Source organism: Sciurus carolinensis, chromosome 8 (genome assembly GCF_902686445.1).
Source record: "Sciurus carolinensis chromosome 8, mSciCar1.2, whole genome shotgun sequence".
Taxonomy (NCBI): domain Eukaryota; kingdom Metazoa; phylum Chordata; class Mammalia; order Rodentia; family Sciuridae; genus Sciurus; species Sciurus carolinensis.
The window spans coordinates 91,520,277-91,542,306 of record NC_062220.1 but is presented as its reverse complement, the minus strand read 5'-3'; the positions used below and the strand labels follow the sequence as shown (position 1 = coordinate 91,542,306).

At 38.8% G+C, this 22,030-nt stretch overlaps 2 protein-coding genes and 1 non-coding gene across 5 annotated transcripts in view; 1 reads left to right on the top strand and 2 right to left on the bottom strand.

The window, feature by feature from the left end:
• The window catches only part of Nt5c3a (5'-nucleotidase, cytosolic IIIA), a 52,245-nt gene extending 37,285 nt beyond the window's left edge, over window positions 1–14,960 (top strand). For all 3 annotated transcript variants that reach the window (XM_047559925.1, XM_047559928.1, XM_047559926.1), the window contains 8 exons: window positions 1,472–1,570; window positions 2,616–2,685; window positions 5,374–5,420; window positions 6,810–6,895; window positions 9,354–9,443; window positions 12,453–12,615; window positions 13,205–13,405; window positions 14,247–14,960. In XM_047559925.1, coding sequence (XP_047415881.1) covers window positions 1,472–1,570; window positions 2,616–2,685; window positions 5,374–5,420; window positions 6,810–6,895; window positions 9,354–9,443; window positions 12,453–12,615; window positions 13,205–13,405; window positions 14,247–14,348 — 858 coding nt within the window. In that variant the 3' untranslated portion in view covers window positions 14,349–14,960. The remainder of the gene's footprint in view (window positions 1–1,471; window positions 1,571–2,615; window positions 2,686–5,373; window positions 5,421–6,809; window positions 6,896–9,353; window positions 9,444–12,452; window positions 12,616–13,204; window positions 13,406–14,246) is intronic.
• On the bottom strand, window positions 10,609–10,712 carry LOC124992085 (U6 spliceosomal RNA). The gene has a single exon (XR_007110080.1). It is a non-coding gene; the product is annotated as a U6 spliceosomal RNA (small nuclear RNA).
• Window positions 14,961–17,808: 2,848 nt separating the features above from the next.
• The window catches only part of Fkbp9 (FKBP prolyl isomerase 9), a 45,086-nt gene continuing 40,864 nt past the window's right edge, over window positions 17,809–22,030 (bottom strand). The window contains exon 10 of the mRNA XM_047559924.1: window positions 17,809–18,653. Within this exon, the coding sequence (XP_047415880.1) occupies window positions 18,477–18,653 (177 nt within the window). The 3' untranslated portion in view covers window positions 17,809–18,476. The remainder of the gene's footprint in view (window positions 18,654–22,030) is intronic.

Below are 22,030 nucleotides of genomic sequence, written 5' to 3'. Positions count from 1 at the left end.
ATGGAGTCCATGCATTTCCGAGGCCTTAGGTTCGATCTCCAGGACACCCCACCCCAACATTTAGTGTCTGGTAGGTATAAGTCTTTTATTCACGAGGAAAATTTTAATGTCAGTATCTCTCTTTCCTGTATACCAATATTATCATCTTCTTGTCTTTGTTAAACAGTCTACCACTCTTCTGATCTTTTATTCTTGACCATATGTGGGAACATATGTAAGTCTGATAGACTTATGTGGTCAGGTTCTCTTAAAATAACAACAGAAGTCCAGGGAATGTTTAAGTCCATAACACATATAAAATAAATATGTTAAAATTGGCAATAACTAATTCAGAATAAAAGCATGTAAATAAAGATTACCTAGTACAAACTAGCATAGAATTGTGATTTGGGCTACTATTATTCTCTTCGTTTTATAACTGACTTTAAAATGATCCATAATATCCTCCTCCTCCCAGCTCCTATATACATAATGTAAAAGCAGTATATTCTTGTACATTTTCCTCTGATCAGTTTCTTTCTTCTTGTGATGGGATAGAAACAAGAAAGGATACTTAGCATTAAATTGTTGAGCAACCCTAAAGTCTTCATTAACCAACCCTGGTAGTGGCCTAAGCCTGAGTGGTCTGATACTTTTTATGATTATCTTAACTTGAAATAAGTCTGTTGTACAGTTTGTACCATGAAAAATTAATGAATTATTTGGGATATACTACCATAAAAGAAGTAAAGATATTAAAACAACTTTTCAAATTAAAAAAAAAAAAGCGTATTGTAATTATCTCTACAAAAACTTGTGGGGGGAAACTGTAATATTTCCTTTCTGTTGAGAAATATTTGAAAATGTAACCAGGTATGGTTGGCATACCCTTCTAATGCCAGCAACTCAGGAGGTTGAAGCTAGAGGATGTACCTCAGTGTTTAAACCACCCAGAACCCCTAAATTTAATACCCAGTACTGGGGGTGGGGGTTCTTCCTAAATGTGAACATGAATATAAACTACATGTGGTTTTTTTGGTTTTTTTGTTTGTTTGTTTGTTTTTGGGTACTGGGGATGATTGAACCAGAAGAGCTTGACCACTGAGCTACATCCCAGCCTTTTTAAGTTTTTATTTTGAGACAGGGTCTCGCCAAGTTGCCAAGGCTGGCTTTGAACTTGTGATCTTCCTGCCTAAGCCTTCTGAGTTGGGATCATAGGCATGTGCCACCGCACCCAGCACAAGTGTAATTTGTTTTTTCTGGTACTGGGGATTGAACCCAGGGGTATTTATCACCTTAATCTTCTAGATGGAAACTAATGATATACTTTAAAGTCTGTGTGTGTTTAAATGGTAACTTGATATGCTAGCTTACATATTTAAAATAATGTCTCAATATTGTTATGTATTCAAGTAATACAAACTTCTACTTGGTGTCATAGGAACCTGGTAAGAGAGGAAGTAAATATAGTTCATTTCTTTTTGTATTTTAGATGCCAGAATTCCAGAAAAGTTCAGTTCGTATCAAGAACCCAACGAGAGTAGAAGAAACTCTCTGTGGTCTTATCAAAGGAGGAGCTGCCAAACTTCAGGTAGACTTAATTATGCACAAGTCTTTATTGTTAAGGTTTATTTTTAATAGTCAAACAGACTCATTCATCTACCTCCTATTTTGTTAACGTCTGAGTAATTTAAGTAGACATTTTTTGCCTGTTTCTTGGAATGTAAACTCTAAAATATCTAGAATTGTCTAAAACAGAATACTCTACTGAAAACAAACAAGTTAATAGCCTTGATATAAACTTACCTTTTTCTTTTACACATGTTTATCGGTGCTGAAGATTGAACTTAGGCCTTGTGCATTCTAATGGACATACCCTCTACCACTGTCCAACACCCACTGCCCCCAAACCTAGGTTTTCTTCAGTACTGAGTACTAAGCAAGCTCAATGCTGGTTGCAGTCATGTACACCTGTAATCCCAGTTACCTGGGAGAGTGAAGCAGGAGGTTGGAAAGTTTGAAGCCAGCCTCACAACTTAGTGAGGCCCTATCTCAAAATTAACAGGACTGGGGAATGTAGTTCAATGGTAGAACACCCCTGGTTTCAATCCCCAGCACCAAAAAAAGAAAAAGAAATCTGTAATGTTTTATCTCCAGTAGGTAAAGTAACCATATCACATATGGTTATAAATCCCTATACTGATTGTTTTTGTTTGTTTTATATTGTTTTGGTACAGGGGATTGAACCCAGGGGTGCTCTATGACTGAGCCACATCACCAGCCCTTTTTAGATTTTATTTTGAGACAGGGTCTCACTAAATTAATCCAAGCTGACCTTGAACTTGCAGTCTTCTTGCCTTAGCCTCCTAAGTCCTGGGAGTACAGGTGTATGACACCACACCTGGCTGATTAATCAGATTTTATTTGGTGACAAAGGGCACTTAAGAAACCACCTTGTATTTAAAATCATTCCCAGAATGTTATATATGAAATGCATTAGAAAACTTAATGTGGAAATAGTAATGTAAGCATGGTTCCATGCCTCTAGGAAGGTATAGTATATATTTGGATAGCATACAGGAATCCTGTTTCATGGTGGCTGTGTTTACATAATGCTTTTCTCCCATTCCTTACAGATAATAACAGACTTTGACATGACACTAAGTAGATTCTCCTACAAAGGGAAAAGATGCCCAACATGTCATAGTAAGTGTGATACTCTTAAACAAATTTATGAAAGTAATCACAAATATTTTAAGACCCTTTTAACCTATATACTAGTGAGATGACTAGAAATTCCTTTTGGATATGGAAATCAGGGGAGCCTGCTTTTTCTATTTAACTATATTTTGAGGATTTGGGTTTCTCCCCCCTTGTTATATAAATGGTATTTTTAAAATATTTTTTAATTAATTTATATGCAATGCTGAGAATCAAACCCAGTGCCTCATGTGGTAGGCAAGTCCTCTACCACTGAGCTACAACCCCAGCTCTAAATGGCTATTTTTAATGTATGGATTTGATAGAAAGAAAATGGTGTAGAGACTTAAAAGTACTTCTCACCATCTGTAGTTTGTTAATTATTAAAAAAAAAAAAAATTAAATGGATTTTAAACTCTGGCTCAACTAAATAAATAGCATTTAACAAATACCTGTGGCTCATGGGTGGAGCTCAGTGGTAGAGCTCTTGCATAGTTTGCTTGAGGCCCTGGGTTCAATCCCCAGCACTGTCAAAAAAAAAAAAAAAAAACTGAATGGAGGGGGTCCAGTAATGGGACTTTTTTTTTTTTTTTTCCCCTCTCCTCAGTAATTCCTCTTTGGAGAAATTTTTGTTTTGATTTTGTTTTTGTGGTACTGGGGATTAAGCCCAGGGGAACTTTACCACTGAGATACATCCCCAGTCCTTTTTATTTTTCATTTTGAGACAGGGTCTCTCAAAGTTGCTGAGGGTCTTGCTGAATTGCCAAGGCTAGTCTTGAAGTTGCCATTCTCTTGCCCCAGCCTCCCAAATTGCTGGGATTACGGCAAGTGACGCTGTACCCGACTTGTTTCTTCTGTTTAATTAAAACAGAAGGTGAAAATGGGAACAGATGGTACACAATTCAGTGTTCAAGGACGTTGAATTGTCTAGCTTAGGGATTATGTGAGGAATCACTATGTCTCAGATTTTGAAACCATCTGTGTTTTGATTTTGTTTTTGTTTTGTGGTGCAGTTCTAGGAATTGAGTCTAGGGCCTTGGGCATGCATGCAAGGCATGCACTCTACTACTAAGCTACATCACCAAATCTTGACTTGCTTCTCTTTCTTTCTTCCTCTCCCTCCCTCCCTTTGCATTTTTCCATATTTTCTATTGGCACATTATAATTATACATAATGATTTTCTGTTACATATTGGTACATGTACACAATATAACATTATAATTTTAACCAATATCATCCCCTAATAGTTCACCTTTTCCTCCTCTCCTCCCTCTCCCTGGTGCTTTCCTCTACTCCACTGGTTTCCCTTCAATTTTTATGAGGACCCCCGCACACCTTTCTTTTCCTTGTTTCTCTCTAGGCTTCAATGAGGGAAAACATATGACTCTTGACTTTCTGAGTTTGCCCCGTTTTACTTAACAAAATTTTTTTCAGATTCCATCACTTTTCCTGCAAATGACATAATTTCATTTCTCTTTGTGCTGAGTAAAACTCCATTTTCTTTATTGATTCATCACTTGATGGACACTTACTTAGACTGGTTCTTTAGCTATTATGAATTGTGCTGCTATAATATGGGTATGCATGTTTTAATATAGTATGCTGACATTAATTCTTTAGGATAAATTCCAAGGAGTGGTATATCTGGGTCACATGGTGGTTCTATGCCTAATCTTTTGAGGAACCTCCATACTGATTTCCATAGTGGTTGTGCTGATCTACAATTCCACATCCTCTGTAACATTTATTATTGTTCGTTTGTTTTTTGGTACCAGGGATTGAACCCAGGGGTGTTTTCCCAATGAGCCACATCCCCAGTCCTTTTTATTTTGAGATTGGGTCTCGCTAAGTTGCTTAGGTCCTCACTAAGTTGCTGAGGCTGGCCTCGAACTTGAAATTCTCCTGTCTCAGACTTCCAAGTTGCTGGGATTACAGGTGTGCCATCACACCCAGCTATTATTTGTATTCTTTTTTTTTTTTTTTGGGGGGGGGGGCGGGGTGCTGGGGAATCGAACCCAGGGCCTTGTGCTTGCCTTGCACACACAACCGACTACCGACTGAGCTATCACCCCAGCCCCAATTGTTTGTATTCTTGATGACTGCCATTCTGACTGGAGTGAGATGAAATCTCAGTTTTTTGATTTGCATTTCCCTAATTACTAAAGATGTTGAACATATTTTCATATATTTGTTGACTATTTATATTTCTTCATTTGAGAAATAACTGTTTAGTTATTAATTGGGTTATTTCTTTTATGCTAAGTTTTTTGAGTTCTTTATATGTCCTGGATATTAATTCTTTGTCAAAAGAGTAGCTATTAAAGATTTTCTCCCATTCTTTAGGTTCCCTCTTCACATTTGTCATTGTTTTCTTTGCTGGGCAGAGCTTTTTAATTTGATGCCAGGCCATTTTTACTTTTTAGTATCATTTCCTCATTAGCTTTTTTTTTTTTTTTTTTTCTTTTGCAGTGCTGGGGATTGAACCCAGGGCTTTGTGCTTGCAAGGCAAGCACTCTACCAAGTAAGCTATATCTCCAGCCCTAGCTTCTTTTCTTTAGCTAATGTGAATTATAGCCCTGAGACCAAAATTCATAATGACCATGCTAGTTGACTTGTCCTTTTAAAGACATTATTCACAGTACTGGTAGCATCAGAAATTTTCTTTTAATTCCTGTTTTGCTTTCTCTCTTTAGATATCATTGACAACTGTAAGCTGGTTACAGATGAATGTCGAAAAAAGGTAAACACTACCAGTAATCTACAGTTACATCCACACTGGATGAGAATTTCCAGTTAGGTTCATTCACACCAAACAAGAATGGATGCAAGGGAGGGGCTGGGGAATATAGCTCAGCTGGTAGAGTGCTTGCCTTGCATGCACAAGGCCCTGGGTTCAATCCCCAGCACCACAAAAAAAAAAAAAATGCAAAGTTCTTACAGTCTTACCCATAATAATAATTCCATAAGTGCTTGTTTTATCATATGAATTACATATTGTCAACATTGTTTAGGAAAACTAATTTTTTAAAAAAATTTTTTTTAGTTGTAGATGGACACAATACCTTTCTTTAAATTTAATTTTACGTGGTGCCGAGGATTGAACCAAGTGCCTCGCACATGCCAGGCAAGCACTCTACCACTGAACCACAACCCCAGCCCTAATATTAATTTTTAAACAACAAAACTTAGGTTTAATGGCCATACATGCCTCTAATCCTAGTAACTTGGGGGATGAATGTAGGAAGATGACAAGTTTGAGTCCAGCTTCTACAATTTAGCAAAACCTGTGCCAAAGTAAAAAAGAATTGGGATGTAGTTCAGTGGTAGAGCACCTTGGATTTAATCCCTGGTACCAAGAAAAAACAAAGACAAACTTAGATTTAAAATTTCTAGGCTGGGGTTGTGGCTTAGTGACAGAGCTCTTGCCTAGCACACATGAGGCACAGGTTCAATCCCCAGCACCACATTAAAAAAAAAAAAAAAACTAAATGAACAAAGTAAAGGTATTGTGTCCATCTACAACTAAAAATATTTAATAATAACAGTAAAAAAAAAAAAAAAAAACTTCTAAATGATTGCTAAAGTATTCTAGCTGGGTGCAGAGGTGCACACCTGTAATCCCAGTGGCTTGGGAGACTGAGGCAGTAGGATCATTGTTCAAGGTCAGCCTCATCAACTTAGTGAGGTCCTAAGCAATTCAGTGAGTCTTTAAATAAAATACAAAATAGAGCTGGGGATGTGGATCAGTGGTCAAGTGCCCCTGAGTTCAATCCCCGGAACCCCCACTACCCCCCCACAAAAAAAAGAACAAAATACAAGCAAAAAAACAAAAAAGACAACTTAAATTTGTGAATATGAGAACCAAACTTGTTTTGTAATGATAATCTGATTAAAAAGTAGTTAGTTTTGCTGAATTACTGTCCTAAAAGTACTTTACAAAAAGGTAGCTTTTCGCAGGTATATTTAATTATCTACAGAATTTTCTAATATTAAGTGAAACATCAGCCCAGTTTCATCTTTTCTTGTAAAACAATTCATGGACACTAATTTATGTCGTTTTACTTTCAATAAAACAAAACTGATTAGTCACAAAACACTGTGGTTATCATGATTATTTGTTTCTTTCTAGTTATTGCAACTAAAGGAACAGTATTATGCTATAGAAGTTGATCCTGTTCTTACTGTGGAAGAAAAGTACCCTTATATGGTAGAATGGTAAGTGTGTATCGAGTGGTGGGAACATGAAAGCCTAATAAAGCAGTGTTACAGTTAAAACTAATAGTTTATTTCCCTGCCACTGTAGTATTGTGTACAAGTACATTCACAAATGTGAATTAAACAACAAAATACATTTTTATTTTATAATCACTCCAACATTCTAGGATTTAAGTTGAAGTTCAGTAGGAATAAATTTAAAATTCTGCACTTAAAAACAAGAATTTTTTTTCTTATACTATATGGACAAGCCAGGTGCAGTGGTGCATGCCTGTAATCCAAGGGACTCAGGAGGCTGAAGCAAGAGGGTCACAAGTTTGAAGACAACCTGGACACTTTAGCAAGACCACAACCTTTAAGAAGGTTCTTTCTCAAATCAAAAGCACCTCTACTTCTCAAAATCCCGAGACCAGGAATATTTGTCTTCATTGTCCCATTAACTAACAGGGTACCTTGCACACTTCATCTGTATTTGTGGTATTGAATGTTGAAAAGAGATTTTCTATACTCACACATAGAAGTAGAATTAGAATTAGATTCAGAAGACTTAAGAAAATTGATGGACCATCCTATTGGGCAAAGTGGCATACACCTGTCTATAATCCCAGCAACTCAGGATTGTAATTTCACAGTGAGCCTAAGCAATTTAGCAAGACCCCCAAAACAACTTAGTAACAACCTGGCTCAAATAAAAAATAAAAAGGGCTGAAGATGTAGCTCAGTGCTAAAGTTCCCCCAGGGTTAAATCCCCGGCACCAGAAAAATAAAATTAAATAAAAAGAAAGGACAATCTAGCAATTAGAATTATTTGGCAGTGGAGTAAGGTTCCCTAAGAGAATGAGCACACTGATTGATGGACGCTCACTGAGGCAGAGAGGAGGGTCATTTAGGAGTATTGTAGGTGATTATTTAGATCTCTGGTGAAAAGTTAGGTTCTTTGTCAGGGAGTGAGCAGTCTGGATAGTTGGAAAGGTGAGAGTTAGATTCTAAAGGCTGTTTACACTGAGATGCTATGTTTAGGTGTTTTTTCATTGTTAGAAAAAAAAAAAAAAAGGCCAAGTCATATATATACTTTTTTTCTTTTTGAGTAACAGGGATTGAACCCAGGAGTACTTAACCACTGAACCACATCCCCAGTCCTTTTGCATGTTTTATTTAGAGACAGTGTCTCGCTGAGTTGCTTAGGACCTCACTAAGTTGCTGAAGCTGACCTGGAGCCACGATCCTCTCACCTCAGCCTGAGCTGCTGGCATTATAGGCATGCGCCATCACACCGGCTTGTGTGTACTCTCTGTGCTAAGGATTTTCTCTAGCTCACTAGATAGCTCTTTCAGTACTTTGACATTTCATGAAAATTTAAACTACAAGACTTTGCTTTTACCAATCATATAGTTATGCCATCCTAGGTTTGATTGAGTTTTGAGGGGTTTTATTTGTTTTGTGTTTTGTTTTTGTTTTTAAACAAAAACAAGCAGGGAGTAGTGACATACCTATAATCCCAGAACAGTGTACCTTGCATACTTGAGAGGCTGAGGCAGGAGGATCCAAGTTTGGGGCTAGTCTGAACAACTTAGTGAAACCCTGTCTCAAATTTTAAAAATACAAAGGGCTTGGGATATAGCTCACTGGTAGAACACCCCTGGGATCAATCTGCAGCCCTGCAAAACAGAACAAAAAGCAAAAACAAATTTTATTGTCTAGACATATGTAATCCCTCTTGAAAGATTCTATTTTCTCATTTCCCCATTGTCTTCCTCTTTTTTTTTTTTTTTTTTTGGTGCTGGGGATTGAACCCAGGGCCTTATGCTTGCAAGGCAAGCACTCTACCGACTGAGCTATCTCCCCAGCCCTTGTCTTCCTCTTAACACTTTGGATATGGAGGACGTATCACACCTTACTAACTCTTCACTCAGATGTCCAGACAGTGCTCCATCTAAGTATCATTATTGCATGTTCATGTAGTCATCTACAGATACCAGGTAGCTCTTACACTCCACTCCCCACTTAAGCTTCACCATCACTGGCGTTCCTGTTAATCTATTGAGAGAAGGTTTGGGATTGACAGTTGGGTACCTGTGGGTGCTACAGGCTACTCACTGGTGACCCAGCTGCTGCCTTTCCCTTGTGACTGGAACAGCAGGGCTGGAACCACTGAGCATCAAGAGAAATATCAATAGAGTTCTTATCTGTAGACAGAAGAAAGGTTCCCAGCCCTCTCCTTTCATTATCCTATTAACATATTTAAGATAAGTCTGAGTTCTGGAGATCTAGATAATGTAGAACAAATACATTCATCGTATTTTGAGACACACTAGGATATAATTGATTAATGATGAATTTATATCTCTAAGATTAAAATCCAAACATGGTTGAAAGGCCTTTTCTTATACTGAAGCATGCTTTGTAATAAAGATAATTGTTTTCATGGATACTTGTGTTTCTTTTGTCATAACTCCAGGTATACGAAGTCACATGGTTTGATTGTTGAACAAGGTATACCAAAAGCTAGACTTAAAGAGATTGTGGAAGAATCTGATGTTATGCTCAAGTAAGTTTCTCAGTGTTTGTGATGGTTGTTATTGTTTGCAGAATTGAACTATTGTTCTATTCAGTTGTGTACTTTTTTTAAAATAAGCTATAACACTACCCCATGGAAAAATACCCTAAATAGGCCAGTTTCACAAAATGGATAGTGCTATGATAAGGAATGTAGAATGACAAGTTAGATTTGGTGTAGGTAATAAGTCACATTTAAGTACTAAACTTATTTCTTTTGTCCACATTAAAAATTTCAATTGATGAGTTCTCTCCATTTCCCCTCTAATTTGTGTTGTTTCAAAAGATTTGCTTATTCTAAGTAATAGTTCCTATAAATGAAATCATACCATGTATTCTTTTTATTTTTTTAATTCATTTATTTTTAGTTGTAGGTGGACACAATATCTTTATTTATTTTTATGTGTTGCTGAGGATTGAGCCTAGTACCTCATACACACATGCTAGGCAAGCTCGCTACCACTGAGCTACAACCCCAGCCCCCATACCGTGTATTCTTTTTTTTTTTTTTTTTTTTTTCGATGTATTCTTAAATAAAAAATTTCAAGACTAAGATACAAATTTATGCAACCAAGACAATTTCTAAATTTTTTTTTGGAAAATACTTTTGAAAGACATGAAATATAAAAGGAATATTTATAAAGTTTACAAATAAACTTGTTACTAAGCTTACTTGAATCTTCTTTATGAATTCTCAGACTTCTTTGAAAACTATTTCTAGGAAAGATGAATGTTTTAGTATGCTATTAATTAAAATATTTGCAGTTTATCAATTATATAAAAAGTTTTACTCCTCCCCCCCAGTTCTGGTGATTGGACCCAGGAGAACTCTGTCATTTTGCTACATCCTCAGCCTATTTTTAAATTAAATTTAAATTTTTAGTTATTCATAGTAGTTGGGTTCATTTTGACAGTATCATACATGCATGAAATTGGATTTCAATCCTCATTCCCCTGCATTTCCTTACCCTTCTCCCTCCCCAGTTCTCCTTCCTGTATTTCACTGAACTTCCTCTTGCTCATTTACTTATTTATTTTTTATTAGTTCTATTTAAAGGTGAAATTCTCTATGGTATATTTATATATACACATAACATCATTTTTTAAAAAAAAATTTATTCTGCATTTTTTCCCCTTTCCTTCCTCCCTTTGGATCAAAAAATATGAAACACTTCATGAATTTGCATGTCATCCTTGTACAGAGGTTATGCTAATCTTTGTATTGTTCTAGTTTTAGTATAGGTGCTGCTGTAGTGAGCACCCTTTAACAATTTTTTATTCTGAGATAGGGTCTCACTGCATTACCCATGCTGACACTGAAACTTGGAATCCTCCTGCCCCCACCTCCTGAATCCCTGGGATTAAGGCACATGCCACTATGCCTAACTTTAAGCTGATTTTCCATGTTTTTACCACCTCTTAAAATTTTCAATTTGTGAGACAAATACAGTGCTGCTGCTTTTTAATTTACTCCTGGGGCTGGGGAGATAGCTCAGTCGGTAGAGTGCTTGCCTTGCAAGCACAAGGCCCTGGGTTCGATCCCCAGCACCCAAAAAAAAAAAAAAGAATCTAATTTACTCCTTGTTGTGCTGCTGGGAATCAAACCCAGGGCCTTGTACATACTAGGCAAGTGCTCTATCACGGAGCCACATTCCCAGCCAACTTCTCTGTTTTACATTTTTTTTTAGTGTAGATGGAGACAATACCTTTATTTTATTTTTATGTGGTGCCGAAGATCAAACCCTGGGCTTACCATGTGCTAGGTAGCTTTACCCACTCAGCTACACTCCTCGCCCCAACCCCTTTGTTTTTGAATGATGCTATATTCCAAGGCATATACTTTTTTCTCTCTCTCCAGAGACTTAGACAAAGGTTTATTTAGGAAAGTGGAGGAACACTCAAGAGAGATTATGTTTGTCTTGATATGGTTAATTCTAAGAAGGAAAGAAATTGTCAGAAAGAGGACAGCTAAATGAATATTTTTGTTAAAAGTGGCAACAGCTTAATTTAACCTATAGCTGAGAAAGAGTAAAAAGGGAAAACTAGGCCAGGCGCAGTGGCATACACCTGTAATCCCAGCAGCGCAGGACACTGAGGGAGGGTCTCAAGTTCAAAGCCAGGCTCAGCAAAAACAAGGTCCTAAGCTACTCAGTGAGACTCTGTCTCTAAATAAAATACAAACTAGGGCTGGGGCTGGGGATGTGGCTCAGTGGTAAAGTGCCCCTGAGTTCAATCCCTAGTACCCCATCCCACCCTGCAAAAAAGGGGGAAGAATAGGTTTTAGGATCTTAGAAAGGAGAGATGGCAGAAGTAAAGAGTACAGCTAAGTTCTACTCTTCTGCTTTTCTGATAATAGGGAGAGTAAATGAGCATGTTTCCAGGCAGGTCTGAATCCACCCTAAATGGTTTTTTTGTTTGTTTGTTTTTCTTTTTTTTTTTTTTTTTTAATTTAATTGGTCTTAAATGAGTTGAAATTTTCAGTGTGGTTTTAATCCCTTGCTTTTAAATGGTGTAAAGTGTAAGTGGTAGGCTTATATCCATGATACGAGTTTTAAACACCTACTTTGAAGTATTAGAATTGATTAAAAGGGCTGAGTGTTGTGGCATGCACTTTTAATCCCGGCAGTTTTGGAGGCTGAGGTAGGAGGATTGCAAGTTCGAGGCCAACCTCAGCAACTTGGTAAGGCCTTGAGCAACTTAGTGAGACCCAAAAAGGGCTTGGGATGTGGCTCAGTGGTAAAGTGCCCCTGGGTTAAAGCCCCAGTTCCCACCCTCCTCCCCACTTTAAAAATCCAGAATTGGTTAAAAGGAAAATTGTCAACTGTTGCTTGAAAAAGTACTAGCAGTGTTATAGATATTACTAAATATCCTCTTGGGCAGTATTTTGAAACAAGAATATAAATGAGTCATAGTATTTAGGTGAGGTATTTACTTTTGTGCTTCTAAGTGAACAGGAGATGTATTTTGTTCTTTACTAATCATTTTGTATCTTCATTTGCAGGGAAGGATATGAGGATTTCTTTGATAAGCTTCAACAACACAGTATCCCGGTGTTCATATTTTCAGCTGGTATTGGTGATGTACTAGAGGAAGTTATCCGTCAAGCTGGGGTTTATCACCCAAACGTCAAAGTAGTGTCCAACTTCATGGATTTTGATGAAAATGTAAGAACAGTAAATCATTTCTCAGAATTACTTTTAAAGTCTGAAAATATTATTTTAACCATGTACATTATTTATTATAATTTGGTATATATTCATTAAATTAGACCAAGTTGTAGGCCTATTATAGGACTTGTGATCTTTTCCAGTGTTAGATTTTAAAAGTAATATACCCTTCATAAACTTTTGCTCACAAGTTTTAAAGTAATATTAAAATTTGCAAAATTTCTCTTAATTGAATACAGCAACTCTGAAGACAGCATTCATAGGTGGAAAATAAGAAGGGAATTAACATTATTTTAGTGAATTTCAACATATGAATGAGTTTCCCAATTAAGATAGTATGTTGTAAATACTTAAAAATGAAAAGTAGAAGTTGAATTCTCAACTCATTGTGTTTTACCATTTTAAATGATTGATAGAGGATAGGTTACGTCTTAGAGTCCTTCTTACCTGCCACGATTGGCATGTACTCGAGTGCTGTGAGACTTTTAGTGTCAGCTATTAAAAACTACAAAATGTGAAAATTTTAACAAATAGAATTTGCAAAACCAGTTTTGTTTTTTTTCCAAAACATTTCTATGTTTACTAGGGTGTCCTCAAAGGATTTAAAGGAGAATTAATTCATGTATTTAATAAACATGATGGTGCCTTGAAGAATACAGACTATTTCAGTCAACTAAAAGACAACAGCAATATAATTCTGCTGGGAGACTCTGAAGGAGATTTAAAAATGGCAGATGGAGTAGCCAATGTTGAACACATTTTGAAAATTGGTTATCTAAATGATAGAGTAAGTATGCAGATCTATACATTACTTTTCATTTAAGAAAAAGTTAGGATGAAACTTAATGGCCGTTTGTTGCCAAAAGCTCTTGAGAGAGTAGTTATTTTATACCTTTGGCAATGATCAAAGGACTTGATAAGCACAAAGACATGCAGTTTGTATGGTGGGTTTTAGTTTTAATCAAAGGATGTACATTCTAGGAAGGGCTCTATCTCTGACCTACACCCACAGCCTTGAAAGGTGTGTTCTAAGAGTGACACTAGGGGGCTAGGGAGATAGCTCAGTTGGTAGAGTGCTTGCCTTGGAAGCACAAGGCCCTGAGTTCAATCCCCAGCAACGCCCCCCCCCCCCAAAAAAAAAAATAAAAGTGGCACTAGATGCTGGGTGGCACTGTCTGGTCATGAAAATCTAAAAATGCCTCCAGACATTGCCATATATTCTTTGAACAGAATCACCCCAGTTGAGAACCACTGTTCTGTAGAGAAATCTCTTGGGGAAAAAAACTACCATGTGGAAAAGTTTCTGTCAGTGAATCTTAAACATTTTAATCTATGTTTTCATTTTTAAAGTTTTATGAAATTGAATTGAATTTACTTCATTCTGCCCAACAGGACTAATATAACAATGAGGTTAATATTGAAATTATTTGAAGTCTGTGGATGTAACTTAATGGCAGAATACTTGTCTAGCATGCCAATGCCCTTGGTTCCATTCTCCAGCACCAAAAAGAAGAAAAAAGTGTTTGTGTGTGTGTGTGTGTGTGTGTGTGTGTGTGAACATATAATATAGAAATTATTTGCTGCTTCTCTCTGCATGTTAATTTTATTTTTGTTCTTCCATTAATTAGGTAGATGAGCTTTTAGAAAAATACATGGACTCTTATGATATTGTTTTGGTAAAAGAAGAATCACTGGAGGTCGCCAACTCTATTTTACAGAAGATTCTATAAACAAGCATTTTTCAAGAAGACCTCTTCCATGGGTGCAAATGATACAAGATCTACTCATCTGTCCATCTAGCTGAAAAGACTCTTATTTATAATATATTCTTGCTCTTGAAGTTTTCCCTTTACATAACTGAAGTATTTTCAGACATGTCGTATCCATCTCCTGGAAGCTTCTTTTCCCCACCTCTTTCAATTACACTCCTCACCATATTTTTTAACCACTTTAAAAAAAACAAAAATGTTGAGGCCAAAATTAGAAAAACAATTCCCTACTTTTTCCAAAGTGAATTTTGTAGCGTAATATTATCATGCAGTTTTTGACGAGTCTTTTTTACACCAGGAATGTTTATAGATGTTTTAAAAAAGTTTTATGAAATGGTGAAATAATGTGCATGATTTTAAGTATTGCCATTTATATGGTTTGGGTGGACTATGCTAATGGAATCACTATCTCCTGAAATTGTTATATTTTGGTTTATTTTGTGTGGGGAAAACCAATATTCACCAAAAAAGAGTGGCACTTAATATTTGAAAAGACTATTGGTGGCCATGTGTCACTAATCATCATAAAATATTCTATATGAAGCACTGATAATAAATATGAAATGAAAAGCCTTTTTAAATCTACTTTTTATTCATTTATTCAGCAAATATTTATTGAATACCTGTCATGTTTTTTCTTTCCTCATTCATTTTGTAATATGTGAATCCTAATGCTCTTTTCATAGTGGCTCTTTAGATTGAATATTTCCAAAATTTTTATACTGTAAGTCTAAGGATAAGAAGATATTTGCAGGGGGTGCTGGGGTTGCAGCTTGGTGGTAGAGCACTTGCCTAGCATGTGTGAAGCCCTGGATTCGTTCCTCAGCACCACATAAAAATAAATAAAATAAAGGTATTAGAAATACTTTTTTTAAAAAAGAAGATATTTGCAGGGAAATTTTAAATCGACCTTCATGAAATACTGAGGCCTATAGAAATTATTTTCCCTTATTAAACACATCAAGAAAAGGAAGTACTTTAAAGCTTTCAGAAACAGCTTTGGTGTAGCTGGGCCTGAAAGTGCACCTAAAACTGAGTAATGCAAAGTTAGGACCTAGAATTTCTCTATAGCCTGGCTTCCCATTGCAAATCTTTGAGGTTCCATATTTGGCTATCACAGGTTTAGACTTGCCATTGTGATACGTTTAACCCAGACTTTTTTTTTTGGCGGTGGTTGGGTGGGTATCCAAGGGATTGAACTCAGCAGTGCTTTACCACTGATCCACATCCCTAACCCTTTTTAATCACAGGTTGCTTAGAGCCTTGCTCAATTGCTGAGGCTGGCTTGAACTTGTGATCCTCCTGCCTTGGCCTCCTGAGTTACTGGGATTATGGGCATATGCTACCACACCCAGTGAAAAGTTTATTTTGGTTCAGTTTTAGAGGTGAATTAAGTGCCATTTGGCCCTGTAGGACATCATGGTGGGATCATGTGACAGCAAAACCATTCACCACATTATGGCCAGGAAGTAAAAGGGAAAAAGGACCAAAGTTCTAAGATCCTTTTTAAGGGCATGCCCCCAATGACCTAAAGACCTCCCATTAAGCCCCAACTCTTCATATTTCCATCACCTCCCAATAGTACTAAGGGCTGGAGACCAAAACTTTTAAGATGGACCTTTGGGGGACACTTAAGATCCAAACTAAGATGGGTGTAGTGGTTGATTCATGCCTGTAATCCCAGCTACTCAGGAGCCTGTGACAGAAGAATTGCAAGTCCAAGGCCAGCTTGGGCAACTTAACAAGCCCTGTCTCAAAAATAAGAAGGGCTAGAGATGTAGCTCAATGGCAGCACCACTTAAAAAATGTGGTGGTTGCTTTGGAGGGAGTGCCACATGGAGTTTCTACCCTCTATTTGGCCCTTTAATTATAATTCATTTCCATATGCAAATATAAGCAAGTGTTGCCACAGCATTATAAAGGGGCCAGCTGGACAGCTTGCCCTTTCAGGCAGTAATGGCTCTGAGGTGGCCACAAGTGATCCAATGCCCTCTTTAGCCCTGGGCATAATGGAAGTGCCCAGACAGCACTCATGTGAACAAGCCCAAGGTGCACCCCTGCCTCAAGGTGGAAGGCCCATACATCTTAACTTCCTCAAGAAAGCTACTTCTGGGCTGGGGAGATAGCTCAGTTGGCAGAGTGCTTGCCTTGTAAGCACAAGGCCCTGGGTTCAATCCCCAGTACCCAAAAAAGAAAGAAAGAAAAAAAAAAAAAAGAAAGCTACTTCTGATTCAGCCAACCTGTCTCCACCATGGTACAGAACAGCCTGTGAGGACATTCAAACAGGGTCAAATAAAAACCAGGTAGAGCTGGGCACATGGGCACATCCCAGGTTCTTAGAAGGCTGAGGGAAGATAGCGAAGTTGAAGCCAGCTTGGGCAATTCAGGAGACTGTCTCAATATACAAAGGACTGGGGATGCAGCCCAGTAGTAGAGTACCCTGGGTTCAACCCCTAGTACCAAGAAAGAATTCTTGCTTCTTGCTAAATTGAATTGCCCTTTGGAATAATGCATTTGATCTACACTTCATTATCCTTATGTAACCTAACGCTTATTGGCTACCTCTTTTTTTCCCCTCACTCCTAGGGATCAAACCCACAACCTCATGCATACTAGGCAAGCACTCTACCCCCTTTCCTTTTTTTTTTTTTTTTTTTTTTTAGTTTTACTTTTTAAGTTATCAAGATTTGGCTTCAAACTTGTGATTCTGCCTCAGCCCCCCCAAGTACCTGAGATAACACTCTGCACCACTGCACTTGACAAGAAGCAAGATTATTAACCCATCTAATGAATTTAAGGAATTCTGTTAAATGAAAAGCTGAGTAACTGATTCGGAGAAAGAAGCCAAGGAACACTAGTGCCTGGGGCAGTGGCAGCCAGAAAGGCCATGGCAAATTCCCTGAAATTACATCTGCAAAAAGTAAACAGTGACATTTCCTTTTTAAAAACAATATTTATTCCATTGAACAAGTGCACAGCATTTTCATGAACTATCTCAGGACTACATCAATACAAAACAGTTTAAATTAGTAAAATAAAGCAGTTTCAAAAGAAAGACCATTGATTACTTCAGGGTAAGTGCCAACACCAACCTGGGAAGAGGCTATTAGGCAGCAATGTGGTTACTGCATTTGCAGGAAGAGGCCAGCAGGTACATTGTCATTGCTTTCCTATGGCAGAGAGAGGCCCCAGGAGTCCCCCAGACCACCCTCTCCAGGACACAAGTGAGCCGCAGAAAAACCTTGTTTATGCTCAGCTGCTTGCCTGTTGGGATGACACTTGCACCTCAGCCACAGTGAAATTCAGGTGACTGACCAGTGAGGCCCAGCCACCCACCCTATGAGCATCTACCTACGCAACAGCATTGGGGGGCGGGGAGTGCTTTACTGGATGGAGTGACGGCAGCGAAAGCTAGCCAGCAGGTGATCCTAACAGCAGGCGCAGAACCAAATTCTCTGCATGATCTTCGACAACTCTCAATTCCCCTGCTTTTTTTTTTTAACCTTCAAGTTACCTACCAGTTGGAGAACCACTGCAGGGTGGCAGGTGATGAACTGGAAAAGCACAATGGGGGGACTTTTGTGGAGGGAAAGGCAGGCCGCTGAGAACAGCCTCCAGTTGCTGTCTGGGAATCCTGCTGGGGCATGAGGCCCTTTGTCTCTCCTGCCCGTGTAGAAAACATTTTTAAGACACCAGCAAGTTAAAATTTTTAATCTCTTTAGGTAGACACCTGGACATCACTTCTGTTCCCTCCAAGGTGTTTATTTCTTCTACGTATTATCTACCTTTAATAACAAAATTTCCCAGAAGGCTCAAAAATAATAGTTGGCAGTGCAGCCTTTCCAATACTTTATGCATCCTATACCAGGGCCCTCTGCGCCGATTTTGTTTTCAATCACTGGAAGTCCACCCCAAATTCTCACTGTGTTTATCGACCCACCCCGATGTATGTACCAGGTACTGTGTCACGCACCTACTACTTGCTAATGATAGATCTTCCTAGACACCCTCGCCCCCTCGCCGCAGGTTCTGCCACAACAGGTGGCTTGGTGTCACGCACTCCCTGGCACCAACTGGCTCATGTCAGGTTTAGAGTTCATCGTGTTTGGCCTCCTGGTCTTTGAGTTTAAACTCCTCAGCCACGACCTTCCCATCTCCATTCCGGTCCTGGTTGGTGAACATATTCTTCACGATCATTTCAGCATCAAAACCAGGAGCGAGCTTCCCTTTGCCAGTTGCCACTTGGGCATGAATGTACTCTGAGAACTGAAAAGAAAAGGCAGGACAGATATGAGCTACGGGAGCCAAGAAGGCAGAGCCTAGAATACAGCAGCCTGAGGGTGGTGGGGCTGGGACTGGGGTCTGAGCTTGGAAAAATTTTTTTTTTTTTTTCTTTTGTTTGATTCATTCTGCCATTTTTTCCCTTCCCCCCCTCCCCTCCCACCCTTCCCCTCCATCTATACAGTCCTTCCTTCCTCCATTCCTGCCCCCCTCCCTAAACCCAACTCCAACCCCAACACTAACCCTTCCCACCCCCCATTATGTGTCATCATCCACTTATTAGCGATATCATTCTTCCTTTGGTTTTTTGAGATTGGCTTATCTCACTTAGCATGATATTCTCCAGTTTCATCCATTTGCCTGCAAATGCCATAATTTTATCATTCTTTATGGCTGAGTAATATTCCATTGTATATATATACCACATTTTCTTTATCCATTCATCAATTGAAGGACATCTAGGTTGGTTCCACAATCTGGCTATTGTGAACTGAGCAGCTATGAACATTGATGTGGCTGTATCTCTGTAATATGCTGATTTTAAGTCCTTTGGGTATAGGCCAAGGAGTGGGATAGCTGGGTCAAATGGTGTTTCCATTCCAAGTTTTCTAAGGAATCTCCACACTGCTTTCCAGAGTGGCTGCACTAATTTGCAGCCCCACCAGCAATGTAAGAGTGTACCTTTCTCCCCACATCCTCGCCAACACCTGTTGTTGCTTCTATTCTTGATAATTGCCATTCTAATTGGGGTGAGATGGAATCTTAGGGTGGTTTTGATTTGCATTTCTCTTATTACTAGAGATGTTGAACATTTTTCCATATGTTTGTTGATTGCTTGTAGATCTTCTTCTGTGAAGTGTCTATTCATTTCCTTAGCCCATTTGTCAGTTGGATTATTTACATTCTTGGTATAGAGTTTTTTGAGTTCTTTATAGATTCTGGAGATTAGCGCTCTATCTGAAGTATGATTGGCAAAGATTTTCTCCCACTCTGTAGGCTCTTTCTTTGCATTGCTGATAGTTTCCTTTGCTGAGAGAAAGCTTTTTAGTTTGAATCTATCCCAGTTATTAATTCTTGCTTTTATTTCTTGTGCTATGGGAGTCCTGTTGAGAAAGTCTGGTCCTAAGCCGACATGTTGAAGCTCTGGACCTACTTTTTCTTCTATATGATGCAAGGTCTCCTGTCTGATTCCGAGATCCTTAATCCATTTTGAGTTTAGTTTCGTGCATGGTGAGAGATATGGGTTTAGTTTCATTCTGTTGCATATGGATTTCCAATTCTCCCAGCACCATTTGTTGAAGAGGCTATCTTTTCTCCATTGCATATTTTTGGCCCCTTTGTCTAGTATGAGAAAATTGTATTTATTTGGGTTTGTGTCCGTGTCCTCTATTCTGTACCATTGATCCACCTTTCTATTTTGGTACCAATACCATGCCGTTTTGTTACTATTGCTTTGTAGTAGAGTTGAAGATCTGGTATTGCGATACCCCCTGCTTCACTCTTTCTGCCAAGGATTGCTTTAGCTATTCTGGGTTTTTTATTCTTCCAGATGAATTTCATAATTGCTTGCTCTATTTCTGTAAGGTACATCATTGGGATTTTAATTGGAATTGCATTGAATCTGTAAAGCACTTTTGGTAGTATGGCCATTTTGACAATATTAATTCTTCCTATCCAAGAACATGGGAGATCTTTCCATCTTCTAAGGTTTTCTTGAATTTCTTTCTTTAGTGTTCTGTAGTTCTCATTGTAGAGGTCTTTCACCTCTTTTGTGAGATTGATTCCCAAATACTTTATTTTTTTCGAAGCTATTGTGAATGGGGTAGTTTTCCTAATTTCTCTTTCTGAAGATTCATCGCTTATATATAAAAATGCCTTCGATTTATGTGCATTGATCTTATATCCCGCTACTTTACTGAATTCACTTATGAGATCTAAAAGTTTTCTGGTGGAATTTCCTGGTTCCTCTAAGTATACCATCATATCATCAGCAAATAGGGATAGTTTGAGTTCTTCTTTTCCTATTCGTATCCCTTTAATTTCTTTGGTCTGTCTAATTGCTCTGGCTAGAGTTTCAAGGACGATATTGAATAGAAGTGGTGAAAGAGGGCATCCCTGCCTTGTTCCAGTTTTTAGAGGGAATGCTTTCAGTTTTTCACCATTTAGAATGATATTATGAGCTTGGAAAATTGACAAGATTTTCTGAGGAACTAAATGTTCAGCTGGTTTTGTTTTGTTTTTCTCCTGATGCAGGTGAAAGCTCCTGGACTAAAGAACCACAAGAGCCCTTAGGATCCAGGTGGCCAATACACAGTAGTCACCAGGGCAGTTCCTTCTCCCACCTGAAGCTGTCCCCCTGCCCTGTAAGAACACTGCTGTGTGCACACATACCATGCATTCATTCACACAGTAAGAACTTACTGAGCATCTACTGTGTGCCAAGCTCTGTACTAGACTCTTGGGATACATGAACACACAAACCAACAAACATCCTGCCCTTGTTATGCTTGCTTTGGGGTGGAGGAATCAGGAATATAATCAGGAATATAAATTACATTTTAAGTTACAAAGTAGAATGCTCCAGAAAAAAAAAAAAAAAGAAATCCAGTCAAGGAAGGGGAGAGTGGGGCGAGGTATTCAATCTGGTGGTCAGGGTAAAACCCTGGTGTTTGTGGGAGACTTGAGCAACGGCTTGAAGGAAGCGAGGGGATGAGCCCAACTATTATCTATCTGCATCTTCTGAGCAGAGGATGGTGTGTGCAAAGCCCCAGGGGCCAGAGGCCCCTGCACGGCCTTGGAGATGGGGGCTCTGTAGGTTCTGAGAAGCAGCAGCCATGACTACACTGGTCCTGGGAGTGGCCACTCAGGCTGCTGCAGGGGTGAGAACAGGAGCATCACAGAGGCTGTTGCCATGATCTGGGGGGAGATGATGGTTCAGGCTAAGATGCCATGACGGGGAGGTAGTGAGAGGGTCAGTCGCTGTATGTCCTCAAGGCAGAGCTAGCAGCATTTTCTGGTGGATTCTTTATGGCCTGTGAGAGAAAGTGGAGTCCAAGATTACCTAGTGCTCTCACCTGAGTGTCTGGAGGGACAGAGGTACCCCTGGGTGAGCAGGTTTGGGGTGTAAGGTAGAGCATCGAGGGTTCAATAAATGAAGATGTCACCAGGAAGCTGGACACAGGAGTGCAACGTGAAGGAAGAAGACTGAGCAGCAGCTCCGGATTTGGAAGGCGTCAGGAGATGGATGTCGAAGCCCCTGGACCCCACGACACCAAGGGAGTGACGCAAAGACAGAGATGAGAACACAGTCCAGGACCCAGCTGGGGGTACGCCCACTTGGAGACATGGGGTTCCAAAGAGGT